General features: G+C 38.1%; 1 protein-coding gene across 5 annotated transcripts in view; it reads left to right on the top strand.

Moving 5' to 3' along the window:
- The window catches only part of RTTN (rotatin), a 231,755-nt gene extending 213,084 nt beyond the window's left edge, over positions 1–18,671 (top strand). For 4 of the 5 annotated variants that reach the window (XM_062201793.1, XM_062201792.1, XM_062201791.1 and 1 more), the window contains 5 exons: positions 802–1,004; positions 4,234–4,501; positions 16,018–16,121; positions 17,178–17,247; positions 18,277–18,671. In XM_062201793.1, the coding sequence (XP_062057777.1) occupies positions 802–1,004; positions 4,234–4,501; positions 16,018–16,121; positions 17,178–17,247; positions 18,277–18,362 (731 nt within the window). In that variant the 3' untranslated portion in view covers positions 18,363–18,671. Of the gene's footprint in view, positions 1–801; positions 1,005–4,233; positions 4,502–16,017; positions 16,122–17,177; positions 17,248–18,276 lie in introns of those variants that run through there. The other variant, XM_062201794.1, reaches the window with a different exon arrangement.
- Positions 18,672–19,217: the final 546 nt, after the last annotated feature.

The following is a 19,217-nucleotide window of genomic DNA, read 5'->3' as shown; positions in this document are numbered from 1 at the left end:
TATAAAGTTATGAATACAAGAAAGATCACTATGTTTTATTTATTTACTTATCTTTGAGTTTATTTTGCATATTATAGTGGTTTCTATTCTAATTATACTTAAGCTGACCTCGTTACATGAACTTTACAAGTGAATTATGCCTTAAGTTTATGTTACAATATAGTCTTACTGATTGAACAGTAAATAAATTTCTTTTTTTTTTTTCAAAATACATTTCTAATTCTTCTATGATTATTTTTCTCCCTGAATAAATCTCATGTGGTTACCTAATTTATTGAAGAAACACTGGACTCTGGAGGGGCAGTAGATGCGTCTGCTGGGTCCTGTGCTTGTGAGCTGTGTGACCTTGAGTGACTCTCTGGCTTTTCTGAGCTCTGTCTTTGTCTACCTGGTGTAGAAAGCAGTATTTTTACTGCTCCCTGTATCTCAGGGATGTTAGGTTCCTCAGTTTCTTCTGCAAAATGAAGTCATTAGACCATGTTACCTTCCATATCTTAACTGCTATGTAGGCCTTTATTAATATGGCATTAGAAACTATCAAAAATCTATTATGCTTATTACTTTGAAAGAAAGAAACCTGATGTCTTAAAATGTTCTGTTGAGATAATTAGGCCCTCCATGAGCACAGCAAATGTATTAGATTGAATGAATGTAGACATCAACGTTACCCTTCAGGGTTAATTGGCGGTTCACAAGTTAATGACCAGGTCATTTTGATAGACAGATATGCTTTACAGCTTCGTATTTTTAAACTGAATGGTGACGCTGGAAAGAGGTTGTTATGAGCTCTTACTTTTGAAGGTTGCAGCTCTCTCTGTTGGTCAAGTTACGGACAGCACCCTGCTCAAGCTGCACACAGAGGAGCCCCCAGCAGCTCTCTGATGCTGTGCATCCTAAAGCTGGCTTCCCAGGGGCCTCTCGAGAACACCACAGTTCAGCAGATGGTTTTCATGTTTCTTTCAAACCTGGCCTTGTCTCATGACTGCAAAGGAGTCATTCAGAAGGTATGTTCTTAGTCTCTCCTTCATATCATAAAGTAGATAGTCCATAAAATAATTCTGCCAATCAAAATTTAGGATTCAAGTTCTAAAATTAATTTATTATGATTTCAAGACATTTTAAAGGATTGTAAAAGGATTAAGAGATTTGCTTTGCTTAAAGCCAGTTGATAGATGTTACATGGAAAATGACAGAAGCTAGAATATGATGATCATGCCATTTCTTTTTAGTTTATCTTCTTAGTTTTTGGATTATTTCATCTCTGTCAAAAACAAGGGTTTTAGAAAGACAGCTGGCTTACATTTATTGGAGATCATAAAAGTAATATATTTGGTCCTTTAACAAATTGAGTAGTAACAATTTCAGTTCAATTTACATTGATAAAATGGCTTATGAAATCACAGCCCCTTTTCCTCTAGTTAGGCCTTTAACTTCTTTATGACATAATATGAAATTTTATTAGTTATCTGGGACTTAATTTCCAAAACTTCTTATCATTGATTCTAACATGGTACTTAAACAGATGGAATGAGTTAAACAAATTAGTGCAGTGTGCAGAGTCTAGGTTTAGAAATGTATAAACAGCAGCCATATTTGGGAAAGTTCCTTGAAATTTGGATGTTATCAGATTATTGTTATTTATTAGTGATAGTCATTTGAATGCTTCCATTTATTTTATGTGAAGGCCCAGATCAATTGCAAAAATTGACACTATTCATGAAAATTGAGTCTCCTTTTCCTCTACTGGTAGATCTTTCTGAATTCCCCAAAGATGTTTTCAGTGCAATCACAAAATAAGTGGAAAGATCATTCTTACTAAGGAAATGGGAAGATGGGTCTGTCTTAGGAAGAATGTTTTCAGTTGTGTGCTGGAGCGAACTCCCACTGCCTCACGAGTGCCATCATTATGTTTTCACAGTATTGTGTCTTGAAATCAGTAGTGGTGAGAATGTTCACATCATGTAATCCACAAATGCTATAGATCAGAGACCCCCCTACCCTCAATGGAACCAGTTGTTACTTACTAGCACACAGCACACAGTTTTCTTCATACCAATGTTCATATGTGTGTGTTCCACATATACATATATTAGAATATACTTATATTTATATATACATATATATCTATCCATGTGTATGTACAGAGAAGTCATTTTGATCTGGATGTGTATGATCTCTGCCTCTCAAAATGAAAGGTAGAAAGCAAAGCAGGAACCCTCAAATGGAATGTCAGTGCTAATCTTGAGTCTGGTTTGTGACTTTGAACTGGATACTTATTCTCTTTTTATGTCTTTTTTTCAATTTTATAATAATTGGGGTAAGGTGTCTTCAATTCTCAATCTATAATTCTAGTACTATACTTAAAATATTTTGATACAATATGCTTACAAAGTCATCTTCCTTTGATTTAATTAAGAAACTTGTGAGATTCATTTTACTATGCTAAGTAAGAATTAGCCTGGTTACTTGCAGTCATACTTGTCCATTACTCATCTACACATACTGGAAAATGTAGCTAGTGCTGTTGTACAACTCAGGTTCTAAAATATTCCATTTCTTTCTAGTGGTGAATTTATATATATTCTGCCTAGTAGGAAATTATCTAAAATCATCTTTAAGCCCAGCAAAGAGAAGGAATGCCCAAGTACATTTACATTTTCTTTTTTTTTTTAAGTTTTATTTTATTTATTTGAAAGTCAGGGTTACACAATGAGAGAGAGAGAGAAAGAGAGATCTTCCATCCGTTGGCTCACTCCCCAAATGGCCACAACTGTGGGGGCTGGTCTAGGCTGAAGCTAGGAGCCAGGAGCTTCCTCTGGGTCTCCCACATAGGTGCAGGGGCCAAGCACCAGGGTCATCTTCCGCTGCTTTCCTAGGCACATCAGCAGGGAGTTGGACTGGAAGTGGAGCAGCAGCAAAGACTTGAACCATTGCCCATCTGAGATGCTGGTGACACAGGTGGTAGCCTAACTTGCTATGCCACTGGGCTTCCCTGGCACACTTACATTTTAAAGCACTGACCTATGTATTTTATCACTGTTGTCAAGCTTAAAATTTCCACAGTCATGGTAGCCAAATAGAAAAGAAAAAGGAAGAATCTAAAAAAAGCATCAGTCTGGGCTGAGAGATGAAAAGTAGGTATAAATGACAGCGAGTACAATTCAGTGGTCATGCACTTTTACAGTTGTTACTTGGGTAATATTACTAATATTTCTGTAGTTTCATTCTTATAGTCAGAATCATTTTATGTGAAAGTATTAAATTTATAAGTTATGGCCAATATCTTGATTTAGGTTTAGAGAATCCAAGAGATAAACTAGAGTAGATTGTTCAAGGGAGGTAGGCGGTGGGGGGTGGGGGAGAGAAGGAGAGAGAGAGAGAAATGAACTATTCTGTGTACTTACAAATGTTAAGTGATTGCATCTCATTTCTGAAATACCTAACCAACTGTAGTTCCCATACTATCATGGGCTTGTACTGGATATAGTCTTTTTGTACTTGGTTTTCGTGTAGGTTATTCTGTGCAGTAATCTAAATCTATTATCTTTCATATGGTTTAGGGTTAGGTGAGATTTTTGTGGAAGAGACTTCATTTGGAGATTGAAATGACTCTTACAGTTCAAGTAGTAGAGTTGTATTGTCTGTATTACTATTCTTACAAATTTATCAGAGTGACATGTATCTATGAGAAGTTATTTGCAATGATAAATAACTGCTATATAAAAACTGCTACATGAAATGTACCCACAGATTATAAAAAACAATGTTGTAGCTATAATGATTCAAGGTACCCTAACACTGGAGTTGTTAACTAGTATCCAGGATTGATTTGAGGTTTATTTCTTTTTCTTCTCAGTAGGATAGCTTTTAATGAGTAGCAAAATTGCCAGAAGGCAGACAAAAAGAGAAAACTCAAGAGGCCGGATACAGTTCTCCAAACTGAACTATCAATCCTAAAATCCTAAATAATTAAGACTTCACTATAGTTTACTTTAGCCATCATCAGGAAAGAATTAGCAAGAGTTAAAATTTGGGCAATATTTTTTTCTCTTTACCTTTCCCACATCCACTCAGAAATAATATATATGGAGCATTTAGGAAGTATTAGGAGGGAGAAAAAAATTAAAGTTGGTGGAAATTGTATCAGAATGGTAGTTAATTGGTCACTAAGGGACTAGGAAGATAATGAAAAAGACTCCGGAGGAAAATAATGCTCTCTCTGTTTACCCACAGAGTAACTTCCTGCAGAACTTTCTCTCCCTAACATTGCCAAGAGGAGGAAGTAAACATCTCAGCAATCTGACTGTTCTCTGGCTGAAGCTTCTCTTGAATATGTCGTCTGGAGAGGATGGACAGCAGATGATCCTGAGGCTTGATGGCTGTTTAGACTTGCTGACTGAAATGAGCAAGTACAAGCACAAGAGCAGTCCTTATATACCTCTTCTTATTTTTCATAATATTTGCTTTAGTCCTGCTAATAAGCCCAAGATCCTGGCTAATGGTAAGTAGTCACAGTAGATTCCACATATATGCACACATAAGTAGTTATTAATGGACTGTTTGGTTCAGATGAATACAAAACAATCTTTTAGTTTTTAGTAGAATGTATTTAAATTTTTAATTTAAATAAGATGAACAAATTTCAGGTATTTCATGAGAAGATTTAGTATCACAGTGTTACTTCCCACCCTTGCTCCCACACTCCCTTCTCCTTCTTTTCTTATTTTTTTAATTTTTCCAATGACATACTTTCAGTTTATTTTATTATCATAAGCTTAACCCTCCACTAAGTAAAGAATTCAACAAATAGTAAGAAGAAGAAAAGAATACTGTTCCCCAACAGTAGAGACAAGGACTGTAAACAATAATCAGTTCCTAAAATGTCAGTTTAACTCATATACGTTACATTTTTTGTACTCTGTTATTACTGTCTATATCACTGGCACCTACACTCAAACTTCAAGGCAGAACAGCAGCAGGCAGTGGGCTCTGGGAATGCCTTGGGTCTCTCCGTGGACAGAGCAGCCTGCAGGGCTGAGGGGATCTCCTGCTCCCTATGACTGTGGAAGCCCCAGGTGCTGTGACTGGGAATTCTGTGACGACGTGGTAGTGTGTTGAGTGTAGCTAGGTCTCTGGGCATCACTGTGGCTTCCCCGAGTGCCTGGGGCTCATTGCAGCGGGTTCTGTGCATACCCTGAAGACTGCACAGATCCTTTGTGTGGTTCTTGCAGATGTGTGGGTGGGGTGTGCAGCCACTGTGGGCTCGCCATAGGTATTGACCACCTCGGCAGAGAGGAGGTGAGGCAGTGATCATGCCAGCTGACGTAATCAAAACAAAACAATTTTATAAATAATTTGCCAAATAATTTTCCACCACTCTGTAATCAAGGCACTGTGGAGGGCGGGGCTATAGAAGTGACGCAAGCAAGGCTGCGGCTTTCCTGAGCTGCCCTGAGTCTCCTGCGGCTAACAAATCGTGTCATTCCAGTGGACACACTGATGCAGGAGGAGCCCTCTGACCTCACTTCCCCTTCCTCTCTTCTGCTCTTCCTTGCCTCCTCTGTGTCTGAGAAAATGCTACTGTGTCACTTACCTTTCCTATGAACCTAGTCAAGTTGAAGCCTCTACCACTTAGTCCAGCGTTGTTCCCTCCCTCTCACTCTTATTTATCCCCGCCCCCCATAGCATTCATCACTATCTGAAACAGTTTTTGTGTTCATTCCTAGACTTCCTGCATTAGAAAATAAACTCTTACAGAAACAAGAGGTGTTTGTCTGTTTGTTTATGTTTATCCATAGCACCTAGAATTGTGCCAGTCACTAGTGAGCACTCAATAAATATTTGATGATTGAGAGAAATTCTGAGCAGGCAGGAGAGTTCAGGTCCCAAGAAGACCAGATGGAAAGCTTGGCCTTACAGAGACTTAATGTTCTGAGATATAGGACAGATGGAGGCAAGGACTGGTGAGCATTCGGAAAAATTTTGAAGCCAAAAGAATTGGAAAGATCTGTTTTTGCAGCCATGTGCTATATCTGTAAGGATTGTGTGAATTTCATGTGAAGAGTTTTTTGTTTTTTAAATTACCTATTTTATTTAAAAGGTGGGGGGGGGGTGGGAGGAAACGGAGGGAAGGTGGGGTGTATCTTTCATTCACCGGCTAACTCCCCAAAATAAACCTCAATAGCAAGACCAGGCCAGGCCAAAACCAGGAAACCAAAACTCAGTTCAGATCTCCCACATGGGTGGCAGTGACCCAAATACTTGAGCCATCACCTGCTGCCTATTGGAGTATGTTGGAATCAGGAGTGGAGCTGGGACCTGAACCCAGACACTGTGATACAACATATAGGAGTTCCCAAGTGGATTATTTTTTTAAAAGATTTTATTTATTTGTTTGAGAGGAAGAATTGCAGACAGTGAAAGGGAGAGACAGAGAGAAAGGTCTTCCCTTTGTTGGTTCACTGCCGATCCAAGGCCAGGAGCCAGAAACTTCCTCCAGGTCTCCCACTTGGGTGCAGGGACCCAAGCACTTGGGGCATCTTCCACTGCTATCCTGGAGAGAAAGAGTGGAGAGCTGGATTGGAAGAGGAGCAGCCAGGACTAGAACCGGCACCTGTATGGGATGCTGGCACCGCACGCAGAGGATTAACCTACTGCGCCATAGCACCAGTCCCCCAAGTAGGTTCCTAACAGCTGTGTCAAACACTTGCTTAAGGATACATTGCTTTTTTTTTTTTTTTTTTAAGAGACATTGTCTTAGAATAAGAAATAAAAAGGAGGCGGGCTGTAGACCCCCACATACGTTGAATTCCAGACTTATGTGTGCTCACTTAAGTGTCCCTAGGATACCTTCCCTGAACTCAATTTCTTCATCTACAACATTTCTTTTTCTTGATTTAGGTAGGTTCAGTTTTCGAACACATTAAATGTCTAGCATCACTTTTGCTACATGCTAGATATATAAGATATATACATTCTCTTTTCCTTTCATATTTTTCACTTTATCTTTTTTCTATTAACACATGTTTTTTCAAGTGAATAGCAGTGATTTTGCTTACTATCTGCATATAGTAGTGATTCTAGTTTTTGGATAATTACTAAATTGCCAGAATATTATGTTAAAAAATTTTAAAGTCCAGTCAACTTTTGAATTAAGTTAACAGTAGATCTTACTCTGTGTTCTCCTGACTCCTTGCTGACACTGCTGTCCCTTGCTTGGAAATCCACTTCAGCCTGTCTGTTGTGTTCTCTTCCATGGTGTCGGCCTTGAATCCTCCCATTTGTAAAATGTGGATGATAATAGGCCTTACCTCTGAGCTGCGATACAATGTATGAATTGTCTGTTTCCATTACAAGTACATAATAGCCATTCAATAGTTTCTCATATTTATTCACCTTTCTCAGAATAATTTTGTCTTTGATGACTGCTTACCACAATTTTAGTATTGGCAGAGTTGGAAAAAGGGGAAGCTTTTAGGAAACTGAAGAAGCCTGCACTTTCCCTGTAGATTCCTTTGGATCTATTTCCTTGTAGACAGCAGTGCTGTCTCTCCCTCACTAACTTAAAGCACATTGACAAAGTTTTGGTGAGAAGGAGCTTCTCTGGCAGCTACAGACTGACATCAGTGGGTTTTCAAGGCAGGGACAAGCTAAGAGACAGCAGCTGTGCAGTTTCTGTAAGGAGCTGTTGGGGGTTGTTAGCAGGCATTGCCTCCCTTTCCACCTGGGGATCCATGGAGGAGACATTAGCAGAGTTGGCTGGCTTAAAAATCTAAAGGTCGGGCTGCTTGCCTCTAAGCAGGAGCATCCAAACTTCCAATTTTGGTGGTTACACGACTTTCCTGTTAAAAATAGATCCAGAACTGTCCTTGTCAGGGGTCATGTCAGACTAAAGTCTCCCATGAAAACAAACAAATGCTGAGAAGCTCTGTTATAACTCACCTCAAAATAGAGAACTGAAGAGATTTATACTGAAAGCCTGTGCCTGGACTAGTAGGAAGCAGCTGTTTAATCTCCAAGACACTTTACTGCAGAAGATAAGGGGTGCCACGTGGTGAGCAAACAGAAGTCAAGACCCTGTATGTTGGAGATTCTTAACTGATAGATTAGACTGAACCTCCAAAAAACTGTCATCTTAGGAGAAGCATGAATTGGTCTCCCAACCCTTATCCGGGTGACTGTAAAGAAAAGAAAGAAAAATATTAGAATGGGCACCACAGAACTGCACAGGAATCATGGACTGTGGCCTTGTTTTGAGGTCATTCTCAACTGACAGTGCCTGTGGGTGCTTAGCAGAAGGAAAACAATGCCTTCCACATTTTATTATTGGGAGAGTTGGAAAAAGGGGAAGCTTTTAGGGAACTGAAGAAGTCTGCATTTTCCTTGTAGATTCCTTTGGATCTATTTCCTTGTAGGCAGCAATGCTTTCTCTCCCTCACTAACTTAAAGCACATTGACAAAGTTTTGGTGAGAAGGAGCTTCCCTGACAGCTACAAACTGACATCAGTGGGTTTTTAAGGCAGGGATAAGCTAAGAGACAGCAGCTGTGTCTTAAGTTCATACTAACCCTCAGGAGTCCTGTACAAATAATTTTCCTGAATTATTATTTTTTTTGACAGGCAGAGTTAGATAGTGAGAGAGAGAGAGACAGAGAGAAAGGTCTTCCTTCCTTTGGTTCACCCCCCAAATGGCCACTACAGCCAGCGCGCTGTGCCAGTCCGAAGCCAGGAGCCAAGTGCTTCCGCCTGGTCTCCCATGCGGGTGCAGGGCCCAAGCACTTGGGCCATCCTCCACTGCACTCCTGGGCCACAGCAGAGAGCTGGTCTGGAAGAGGAGCAACTGGGACAGAACTCAGCACCCCAACTGGGACTAGAGCCCCGGGTGCCAGCACCGCAGGCGGAGGATTGTGGCCTTCCTGAATTGTTAACCAGTACATGAATAAGAACCAGCAGAAGAAAAAATACTGACTAATGTGCCCAGAGTTCAGGCACTCACACTATAAAATGAATTTACTAATGTCATGTTTAGATAAATAACTGATGGCTTGACAGTGTTTCAGGGAATAGTAAACTCAAAAATTGGAGGATTTGAAACAAGACCCAAACAGAATTTCTCTTAGCAATATGATAATCAGCTACATGTAGCTATTTATTTTAAATAATAAATTGGTTAAATAATTTTAAATAATTCATTCTATGAGTCTCACTAGTTGTGTGTGATTGTGGCTGTCCTCTCAGCACAACTATAAATTTGTAATTATAGGAAGTTCTATTGGACAACATTGTTCTAGGATGTTAGTAAGCAAAATTCAAAAATCACTATACATGTCAGACAGAAAGTTAAATATAGCAGAAGAGAGAATTTGGAAATTAGAAAGATAGATCAGAAAAACACCCAGAGTGTAGCAGAGGGAGCTAATGTGTAAGAATTAAAAGATTAAAAGGTAGGTAACATAGTAGATACATTGAGATTGTCTAGGTGTATGTTTAATGAAGTCCTAGAATAGAGAAGAAAAAGACTTGGGGAGTAAATATATAAATGATGCCTAACAACTTTTTTTAACTTTTATTTAGTAGACATAAATTTCCAAAGTACAGTTTATGGATTACAATGGCTTCCCCCCCACCCTGATAACTTCCCACCCAACCACAACCCTCCCATCTCCTGCTCCCTCTCCCATTCCATTCACTTCAAGATTCATTTTTGATTATCTTTATATACAGAAGATCAATTTAGTATATATTAAGTAAAGATTTCATCAGTTTGCCCCACACAGAATACAAATTGCCAAATACTGTTTGAGCACACAACTTTTTTTTTTTAAGTTTCATTTTATTCGTTTATTTGAAAGACAGAGGAAGTCTTCCATCTACTGCTTCATTTTCCAGATAGCCATGACAGCCAAAGCTGGGTCAGGCTGAAGCCAAAAAACTCCATCCTGGTCTCTCACATGTGTAGCAGGAGCCAACTACTTGGTCATCTGCTTCTGCTTTCCCAGGCACAATTGCAGGAAGCTGGGTTGTAAATGGAGTTAGCCAGGCTGAGACTCAGACTGGCACTCTGATATGGGATGCTGATATTCAGGCTGCCGCTTAACTTACTGTGCCACAGCTCCAACCCCTAAAAAACTTAAGTTCTAAAATGCAGATTTATAGACTCAAGTGATTCTAAACAGGTATGTAAAGATAAATTATTTCCTAGACACATCGTAGAGAATCTGCAGAAAATTTCTAAAAAGACAAATTAAGTGTGTGCTCTGATGAAGGTAACTTAGAAAGATTGATTCAAGAGGTAATAGAACACCAAAAATTCCAACAATTATGAGAGACATTGAATTCATCAGTAATCTGATCACACAGGAAATCTAGGCCCACATGACTTCACCAATGTATTCTCCTAAATATTAAGCAAAAAGTAGTTCTAGACACACATAGACTGATACAGAGAGAAGACAAAGAGGGAATAGCTTTTCATTTTTTTTGAAGCTGGTGTAAAACTTGTTACCAAAATCTGTTAAGAACAGAGTGTTTTAGATCTAAGAGAATGAAGGGGTAGCATATATGAGGGTACTTTGTGGGAAAATGAAATTAAGGATTCAAGTTTTGAAATTCATGCATAATTTTTTCATTAAAAACCTCATGGATAATATATATTATGATATCATTATTCCTGTATTTCAAAGTGTTTTGCACTGGAGCTGATGTTGTAATGCAGACTCCCCACATCGGAGTGCTGGTTCAAATCCTGGCTGTTCCACTTTTGATCTACCTCCCTGCTAATGTGCCTAGTAAAGAAGTGGATGATGGCCCAAGTACCTGTATCCCTGCCACCCATGTGGAAGACCAGGGCAGAGTTCCTGGAGGCTTCTGGCTTTGTCTGGCCCAACCCTGGCTGTTGTGGCCATTTAGTGAGTGAACCAGCAAATAGAAAATACATCTCCCTCCCTCCCCCCCCTCCCTCCCCTCCCTCCCCTCCCTCTCCTCCCTCTCCTTCTCCCTTGCATACTCTGACTTTCAAATAAGTAAGTAAATACATCTTTAAAAAATTCTTTGGCACCAAAACCAACTTACATTTTAATATTTTAATTCCATTTTCCACAAGCTTTATAAACCTTCATTTATATTTATATATATATATATAAATTTTGCTAAAGAATGTACAACACACACAGATAGTGGTATGATAAACAGTACTCTATTTAAGTTCTCTACGGCTAATTTATTCTCACAGAGTACTTTCACTGATTTTGGCTAAACTCTAGTATCAGTAGCCAGTTTATAGTTGCCATTCAGTAGTGACATGACAAAAGGAATTGCATCCCAATCTTTTTTCCAGATAAATTTATTTATTGTCATTAAATTTGATAATAATGTACTGTTAAAGTGATTTCTAACTCCTTTGATGAATATATAAGGGGTCTTTGAAAGGTTCATGGAAAAGTGTGTATTGTGATAGTCCTTGCCTCTGTGTCTTTTAAAAACTGGAGTGTTTCTCATGTGAGTTTGTCTGTTATTCTGTGTCAGTAGCTTCAGGTACTGTGTGCCTGGGTGGAGTATTACGTAAGGGATGCTATGTCCTCAGAGTGACATACATAGAGGCACAGCATATCCTTTGCCTACAATGGTGGTGATGTTTCGATCATCCTGACAAAATATTGTCCAGTTTCTCCCTTGGATGCTTTTGAGATGCTTTGAGACCATGTAATTATAATTACACAGCTTCTCACCAACATTTCCTCCTGGATTTAGCATTCACTGCTGCTTTTTGCCTGAACCAGTTTTAATTTCCTGACTGACACTCTCCACATTTACCAGTTAGCACTTCACATTAACAGTAATCAAAACCCTTTTTCCTTCTTCCATTTGTTTATCTGTTTCTTACGACAGATACTTGGGTTCCTGTGTGTATTTTTCAGTAGTTTAAAATTCATTACTAAATTATGTTGGCACAAAGCTATGTTTTTATCTATTAGGTCTATGTTTTTCAAACTTGTTTTTATCAATAACAGTAAAAAAAGTTTTCACTGAGTACACACATGCATATATAATGTAAAATACTTTACAAAACAGTACTTAGAAGGCTGTATTCTGCTATTTTTCTGTTCTGTTTAATTTCTTAAAGATTTTGTGGTTACCAAATCTAATTCACAGTTCCCAAGAAATTTAAAATAATTTCTTTGTCCTATCATTTATTATTTTTAAAAATTCATTTATTTATTTGAAGGGCACAGTGACATAGAGAGAGAGCAATCCTCCATCTGCTGGTTCACTCCCCAGGTGGCCATGATGGCTGAAGTTGGGCCAGGCCAGAGCTGGAGCCAAGAACTCCATCACAGTCTCCAATGTGGGTGGCAAGAGCCCAGGTGCTTGGGCCATCTTCCTCTTTTTTCCCAGGTGCACTAGAGGGGAGCTGGATCCAAAGTGGAGCAGACAGGATGCCATTGTCCCAAGTGGCTGTTTAACTTGCAATGAGACAAGACTGATCTCCACGCTGTCACTTAGATGGGACTTGATTTCTTTTGAGATTCCTCTTCATATTTTAAAAAATATTCTGTTAGAGAAAATTGCAGGCATACCAAAGCAGAGAGTTGTGTAATAAACTCCCCAGAAATTCATGAAAAAAAAGTGTGTATTACAAAAAAAAAAAAATGCATGGATTTCAAAAGGTATTTTATTTTACACTAAAGTAAACTTATTTTTTAATTCTATCTTTCCACAAACTTTTTGAGGTACATGTCTATTCATTAAATTTCTTTCAGCTTGACCATTGAATCAGGTTTGATATTTAGTGTTTGTTGATTTTTGTGGTGGAAATATTCTCACTAGAGCTGACTTCAGACCACTAACAACATATCCCTGAGCTTATAATTAGATAGTTTTTATTAAGAAAGTTAATAAATATATAAAACTCATCCCTTCCTAATTATTTAACTGCATTTTACTGATATATATTGTCTTATTTATACATTTATTTGGGAGCTCAAACATAAAACTGTGTTTTATGTGCTTTTTTGTATGTAATTTTCCACAATAAAATGTGATTTAAAAAAAAATTTAGTTCACTTGCATTATGAGAGGGTGCTGCCATATTGATTCTCTTCCCTTTCCCTCTTTTTCTCTGTCACACATACACATACACACACACACCACACACAATTAAAATTTTTTTATATATTATTTGTTTGAAAGAGTTACAGATGAGAGATACCAAGCAGGCGCAAGCCTCCCTCTGCTGGTTCACTCCCCAAATGGCAGCAATGGCCAAGGCTGGGCCAGGCCAAAACCAGGAGCCAGGAGTCTTTCTGGGTCTCATACATTGGGGCAGGTGCCCAAGGACTTGGGCCATCTTCCACTGACTTCCCAGGCACATTACCAGGGAGCTAGATCAGAAGTGGTACAACCAGGACTCAAACCAGCATCCATAAGGAGTTACATAAACCTACTTAGGTCACAAGGGTTATATATTCTGAGTATTTGGTACAATACACTAAAACTTGGTGGTACTCAGATGAACACAAAGGAAATAGCCTTCCCATTTGATGATGTATCCTAATGAGTACCAGGTGTCACTTTTTACCTCCCACGATAAAATATGTCTGATAATGATTTTTATGAGCTAGTTCTGGATAGGTTGTGGTACAAGATAGCCCAAGAACCAGACAATGCACATGAGGCATTGAGGCAGTAGGGGGCTCTGTGGTGGGAGCATTGCTGCATGCACACCCACCTGTCATACCGTGCTCTCACTGCACAATGGACGTTTACTGTGCAGCATTTTTCCCTGTAAAGTATGTAAAATTCCTTAAACTAAAAAAAAAAAAAAAGCAACTAATAGAATCAATTAAGTTATGGAATATTTTCTGCAACTAGTATTTATTCAAACTGTAATATAAATTAACTTGGAGGTTAAAATATGTACAGGAGTACTTCAAAACATTTATGGAAATGGAATTAAAATATACATTGATTTTGGTACAAAATATTTTGAGATTCATGTATAGGGTTTTCAAAGACACGTTTTTGGGGATTCTTTGCAGCTCTCTCATATGCATGGTTTTCAAAAATTTTTGCACCAAAATAACCTTCCCTTTCAATTCCCTTCTTCTTTGAACATTTTGAAGTCCTCTCTCACCAGTGAGCAGAATCGGGCCTTGTTTTCAACAGGTTACTTTACACGTTGTGTTCAGGCTGGAGGTGGCTAATGTATGCATCTAGAGAGAGTTCCCAGTAATGTTTCAACTTTAGGGATGCAACAAGTTTTTTTAAATTACATAATTTAGAGGGAAATAGTTTGATACAATTTAATATATTTAAAAATAGTAATAAAGTATGTTCAAATATTATACTGAAACTTCTTGACCATTTTGTTGGAAATAGACTTCTGTGAATCTTCATGTAAAATTAGTAGATAATTAATGTCTTTATTTTATACTTTAGTTTTGTGAAAAATATAAAAAGGCATATATTGTTTATTGATAGACTTTAAATCACCTTTTCCTCTGACACACACAGACACACACACAGGCAAACATACGCACAAACATGGCTGTGGGACAGGTGTTTGGTGTAGTAGTAAAGGTGCCTGCTTAGGATGCCTGCATCCCATGTGCCTGGCTTTGACACTGGCTCTGCTCTCTATTCTAACTTCCTGCTAATGCAAACCCTGGGAGGCATCAAGTAATACTCAGTTGTTGGGACCCTGCCACCCATGTAGGAGACCTGCACTGAGTTTCCTGCTTCCTGGTTCAGGAAGTCTGGCCTAGCCAAGGCCATTGCAGGCGTCTGGGGAGTGAGCCTTTGGATGGCATCTGTCTCTCTCTCTCTCTTTCTCTCTTTCAAATAAATAGATATAATTTTTAATACTCTAATTTTTAAAAAATTATTAATTTAAAAAGATTTATTTATTCATTTGAACAAAGATTTACAGTTAGAGAGATTTTCCATCCACTGGTTCTTTCCCTAAATGGCCACAATGGCTGGGACTGGGCCAGGTGGAACCAGAATTCCATCCAGGTCTCCCATGTAGGTGGTAGGAGCCCAAGTGTTGGACCATCTTCCATTGCTTTCCCAGGCACATGAGCAGGGAGCTAGATCTGAAGTGGAATAGCTGGGACATGAACTGTTGCTCATAGGGGATGCCAGTGTAGCTGGTAACTCAACCCTCTGCACTACAGTGCTGGCCCCAAATATTCTTTTTAAAAGGATTTAGAGGACTGAGTTGTGGAATACCAGGTAAAGCTACTGCCTGCAATGCTGACATCCCATGTGGGTGCCAGTTTGAATCCCAGTTGCTTGCCTGGGAAAGCAGCAGAAGACAGCCTAAGTGCTTGGACCCCTGCACCCACATGGGAGACCTGGATGAAGCTCCTGGCTCCTGCCTTCTGCCGGCCCAGTCCCAGTCATTGCAGCCATCTGGGGAGTGAACTATTGGATGGAAGATCCTGATCTGTCTGTCTGTCTGTCTGTCTCTATTTCTGTAACTCTGCTGCTTTTCAAATAAATAAAAATCTTTAAGAGAGAAGATTTAACTGGTGTAGTATTTCTTGATTACTGTTTTATACAGCAGCCATAGAACTTGTATTGTATTTCTTGATTACTGTTGTATATGGCAGCCATACTGTTGGTATGTTTGTATAATGGTCTTTATGATTTCTTGTGATAGCAAATCTATTTTCCTGTATTCTAAATTGTGAGCTGTAATTGAAAAAGTCGTTAATGTAAGTGTGTATTTATTTTTGCATTCTTAGAGTTATAAAGTGAATGTGCCTTTGTTGAATGTGCTACAAAATGTAGGCAGCCTCAGCTTCTCTGACCATTCTACTACCTGTAAGGAAATCAAGTTGTTTTGAAGCTGGCCTCTCATTGTATTAGGAATTATAAAAGATTGTTTGCCATGGTCTACTGATACCACTTTCGTATATATATTCTAGTGGGGGAATGTGGGAACTCAACTAGTTGAAGATAAGAGTACAATGTAATGTCTGGAACTGGACTTTCTTTTTAATGTGTTTATTTTTAGAAAAAGTCATTACTGTGCTAGCTGCCTGTCTGGAAAGTGAGAATCAAAATGCTCAGAGGATTGGAGCAGCTGCGCTTTGGGCTCTGATTTACAATTACCAGAAGGTCAGTTTTTCAAATCATTGACATACCTGGCAGGCAAGTGACCAGGATACTGCCAACCATTTCAGAAGAGTATTAGTAAAATTAACACAAATGAAGTCACAGATACACATTTCCTTTGTTCATGCATACAGTTAGGAAATTATCAGTCAGAATATTTTTATTGAATTATTTTCACTGAATGTCTCAGTTCAGAAGAGTATCTCTGTTTTAAGTTAGTTTTCCTGTAATTTAAATGGATTTGCCATATTGTTACAATTTAGGAAAGATCATTTCTTCTAAAATTTATGTCAAGGAAAAATGCATCTTGAAGTAAAACCAGATGATGAACTTCTATGCAGTCATAGGATTCCCCTTCCCTAGTGCGCATCAGCACTGAGCTTTGAGGTCTGCTCAGTTCTTAGGAGCTTCCGTGCAGGGTCTGCCCAGAGTGAATCGAGACCGAGAGGGTGGGTACTGTGTCTGCTCTTCCTCTGGCCTCTCGTCTTTAATCACTCCTAAGAGGTAACTGTGCCTAGTGACTAAACAGTGCAAGTGCAGGGTAGACAGCCTCCTGAAGCGGTGCTGTCAGCCAGCCTGTCTGCGCCGGTGGTTCTCCTGACACGAGGAGAGAGGTGCTGCTGTCCTGTCCACCCAGCGGTCCCCAGGGCACAGCACAGGACTTGGCAGTCTGTAGCCACTCAATAAATGTTTGTTGACCAATTTGGAATGTTTGTGCTTACTCTCAAATCTGAGTTATGAAAGACTACTAAACACTGAAACTAAAGTTTCAGACAACAAATTGATTTTAGGGGTGAAAGAAGAAGAAGGAACATGGGTAGTAGAGAAAGAATCAAATTAGATAAGAAAGGCTATGGGTGAGACTTAAGGATGTGTGGAATGGTTGCATTATAGGATGGCACAATAGGACATGCTCACATAATTCTATAGTTTATTATGTTTTATGATATCCTGTTTAAGACTATATAGATAGCAATGGGCAGGATTAATATTCTGATATCCAAGTCCTTAACATGTGTGAATAAATCTAATATTTGGTTTGTTTGTTATTATCTCTAGGCAAAAACAACTTTGAGGAATCCATCAATAAAAAGAAGAGTGGATGAAGCATATTCTTTAGCAAAGAAAGGTAAGTTTTATTGGAGAGATTACAGTTAAACTTGGAGGCTATTGAGTGAATTCTCTGGTTATTGAAATATTTGGACAAGCTGTAGCAAAATGATAGTTTTTACACTCTTTTACTAGGATTTGAGGAAATTTTTTGCCAAAACATTAAAACATTGTAAAATGTGCCAATATTTGTTTCTTGATTTCCTTTGTAACATTAAAATAATAAATATCTATAGATGATGGTTTGAGATATAATAGTTTCTTAAAATGTGTGTCTGATCTTTCTCCAAGTCATTTTTGCTTTATTAAATTTCTTTTGCCAGTGGCTACCACTGTGCTAATGTGTGTTCTTAGGTGTTAAGAACTGGACCCAATTAGCATTAACCTTGAACAAAAAACTTTGATTTAACATAAAGGTGTCAAATTTTGGTTCTCCAAGAACAGATGTCATTACCCCTGTGTCCTTGTGTGATCTGGTCATGGTATGAGAGAGGATTTTCTTTTCAAAGTGCTTTACTTGTTTTAGCTGATACTAGTTTTCAGCATTTTCTGAATCATATTTTTCTCACCACAATAAACTGTATCTTTACTGTACTGTAATGGATCTGTTGATCTTTAGTCTGTATTGTTATAGTCTGATTTTTTTTAAGAGAGAGAAGTTTTGGTTTGTTTTTATCTGTGATCATAAGTTTCTAGAGGTTGTATATAATTGAGTTACATTGAAGTTTGTGCTTGAGGAAGGATAGACATTTTTTAAAAAGTAATGGCGTTCATTTGAAATTGTAATTAATAATATATTTAGCTAGTACCTATTATGGAGGTATATTTTTAAAATACTCTTTTGGGTAAACCATTAATTAGAAATAGACACAAATTCTATAGTTTCCTGATTTTTAAGTGTAAAATATCTTTACAATGTTCGTAAATGAAGAGCTTAAATATGTATGGAATTTTATATATAAATCGATATATTTGTGTGTAGCCACTCTTAAGTGTAATGCTGATTTTAGTAAACTAGTAGTTTTATACTCTTATTTTTCTTTCTCAGCTTTCTCAAACTCAGAAGAAAACTCACTAAATGCCTATTATTTGAAATGTCTTGAAAACCTTGTGCAACACCTTAATTCTTCCTGAGTGCCAAGAGATGCTGCTTAAAACCGACTGCCACTCAACAGGGAAGCTAAACTTGAAGCCAGCGCTGTGTAGCAGCTGTTTCCTGAAGATATGCTGACTGCAAGGTGTTGAGATCCTTCCTTTCCTGTGAGAAACAGAACGGGCACCCCTGAAAGAAGTAGAATTGGTGACACCAAATCTGTTCATTTGTGGCAGCTCTCTAGAAGTAATAGCAGCTGACGGGGTATCAAAAAGGAGATAGAAATTTCTGGGAACATAAACATTTTTTACCCTTTTCTATGCAATTTCTTTGTATAAATCCTATTTAAGTTATTTAATAAAAATATTTTTAGAAACTGAAAATTCACTAATTACTACTTAAAGACTTTTATCAACCTTATGAATATTAATTTTTAGAATTGGAGAAAAGTATTGCATTTTGTTTTCACTCTTTTTAAAAAATTTTGTCATGAAATTTGGCCCTTGTCAATACAAATCCCTGGTTTTCAAACCTTTGGATTGCCTTCAGCATGCATTTGTGTGAAAGAATATAGTGGTGTAAGTGTATAAATTTGTGAATAGCTTCCTCGTGTAATTTTCAGTGATGCTAACTTTTTTCTAAATCATTTGTAAAACAGTTCTATTTACAGTTTTTACCTCTGAGCTTCTGAAAGGCTACGTGGTAAAGAAAGAGGAAGTAGAGTTATAGTCCTATAGGCCTGGGTTCAAATTCTAGCTCAATCCAAACATCATGAAAAATATAGGAGGAACAAGCTGTGTAGAGTACTTCATTGCATAACTCTAACCAGCATGCATTTTTGAACCCAGTATCTAAACCTAAATCAATTCAAGTAGACTTTGAACATCCCTAATCTG

The sequence above is a fragment of the Lepus europaeus genome, chromosome 9, assembly GCF_033115175.1.
Source record: "Lepus europaeus isolate LE1 chromosome 9, mLepTim1.pri, whole genome shotgun sequence".
In the NCBI taxonomy this organism is placed as follows: domain Eukaryota; kingdom Metazoa; phylum Chordata; class Mammalia; order Lagomorpha; family Leporidae; genus Lepus; species Lepus europaeus.
This window is presented reverse-complemented; position numbering and strand designations above follow the sequence as displayed.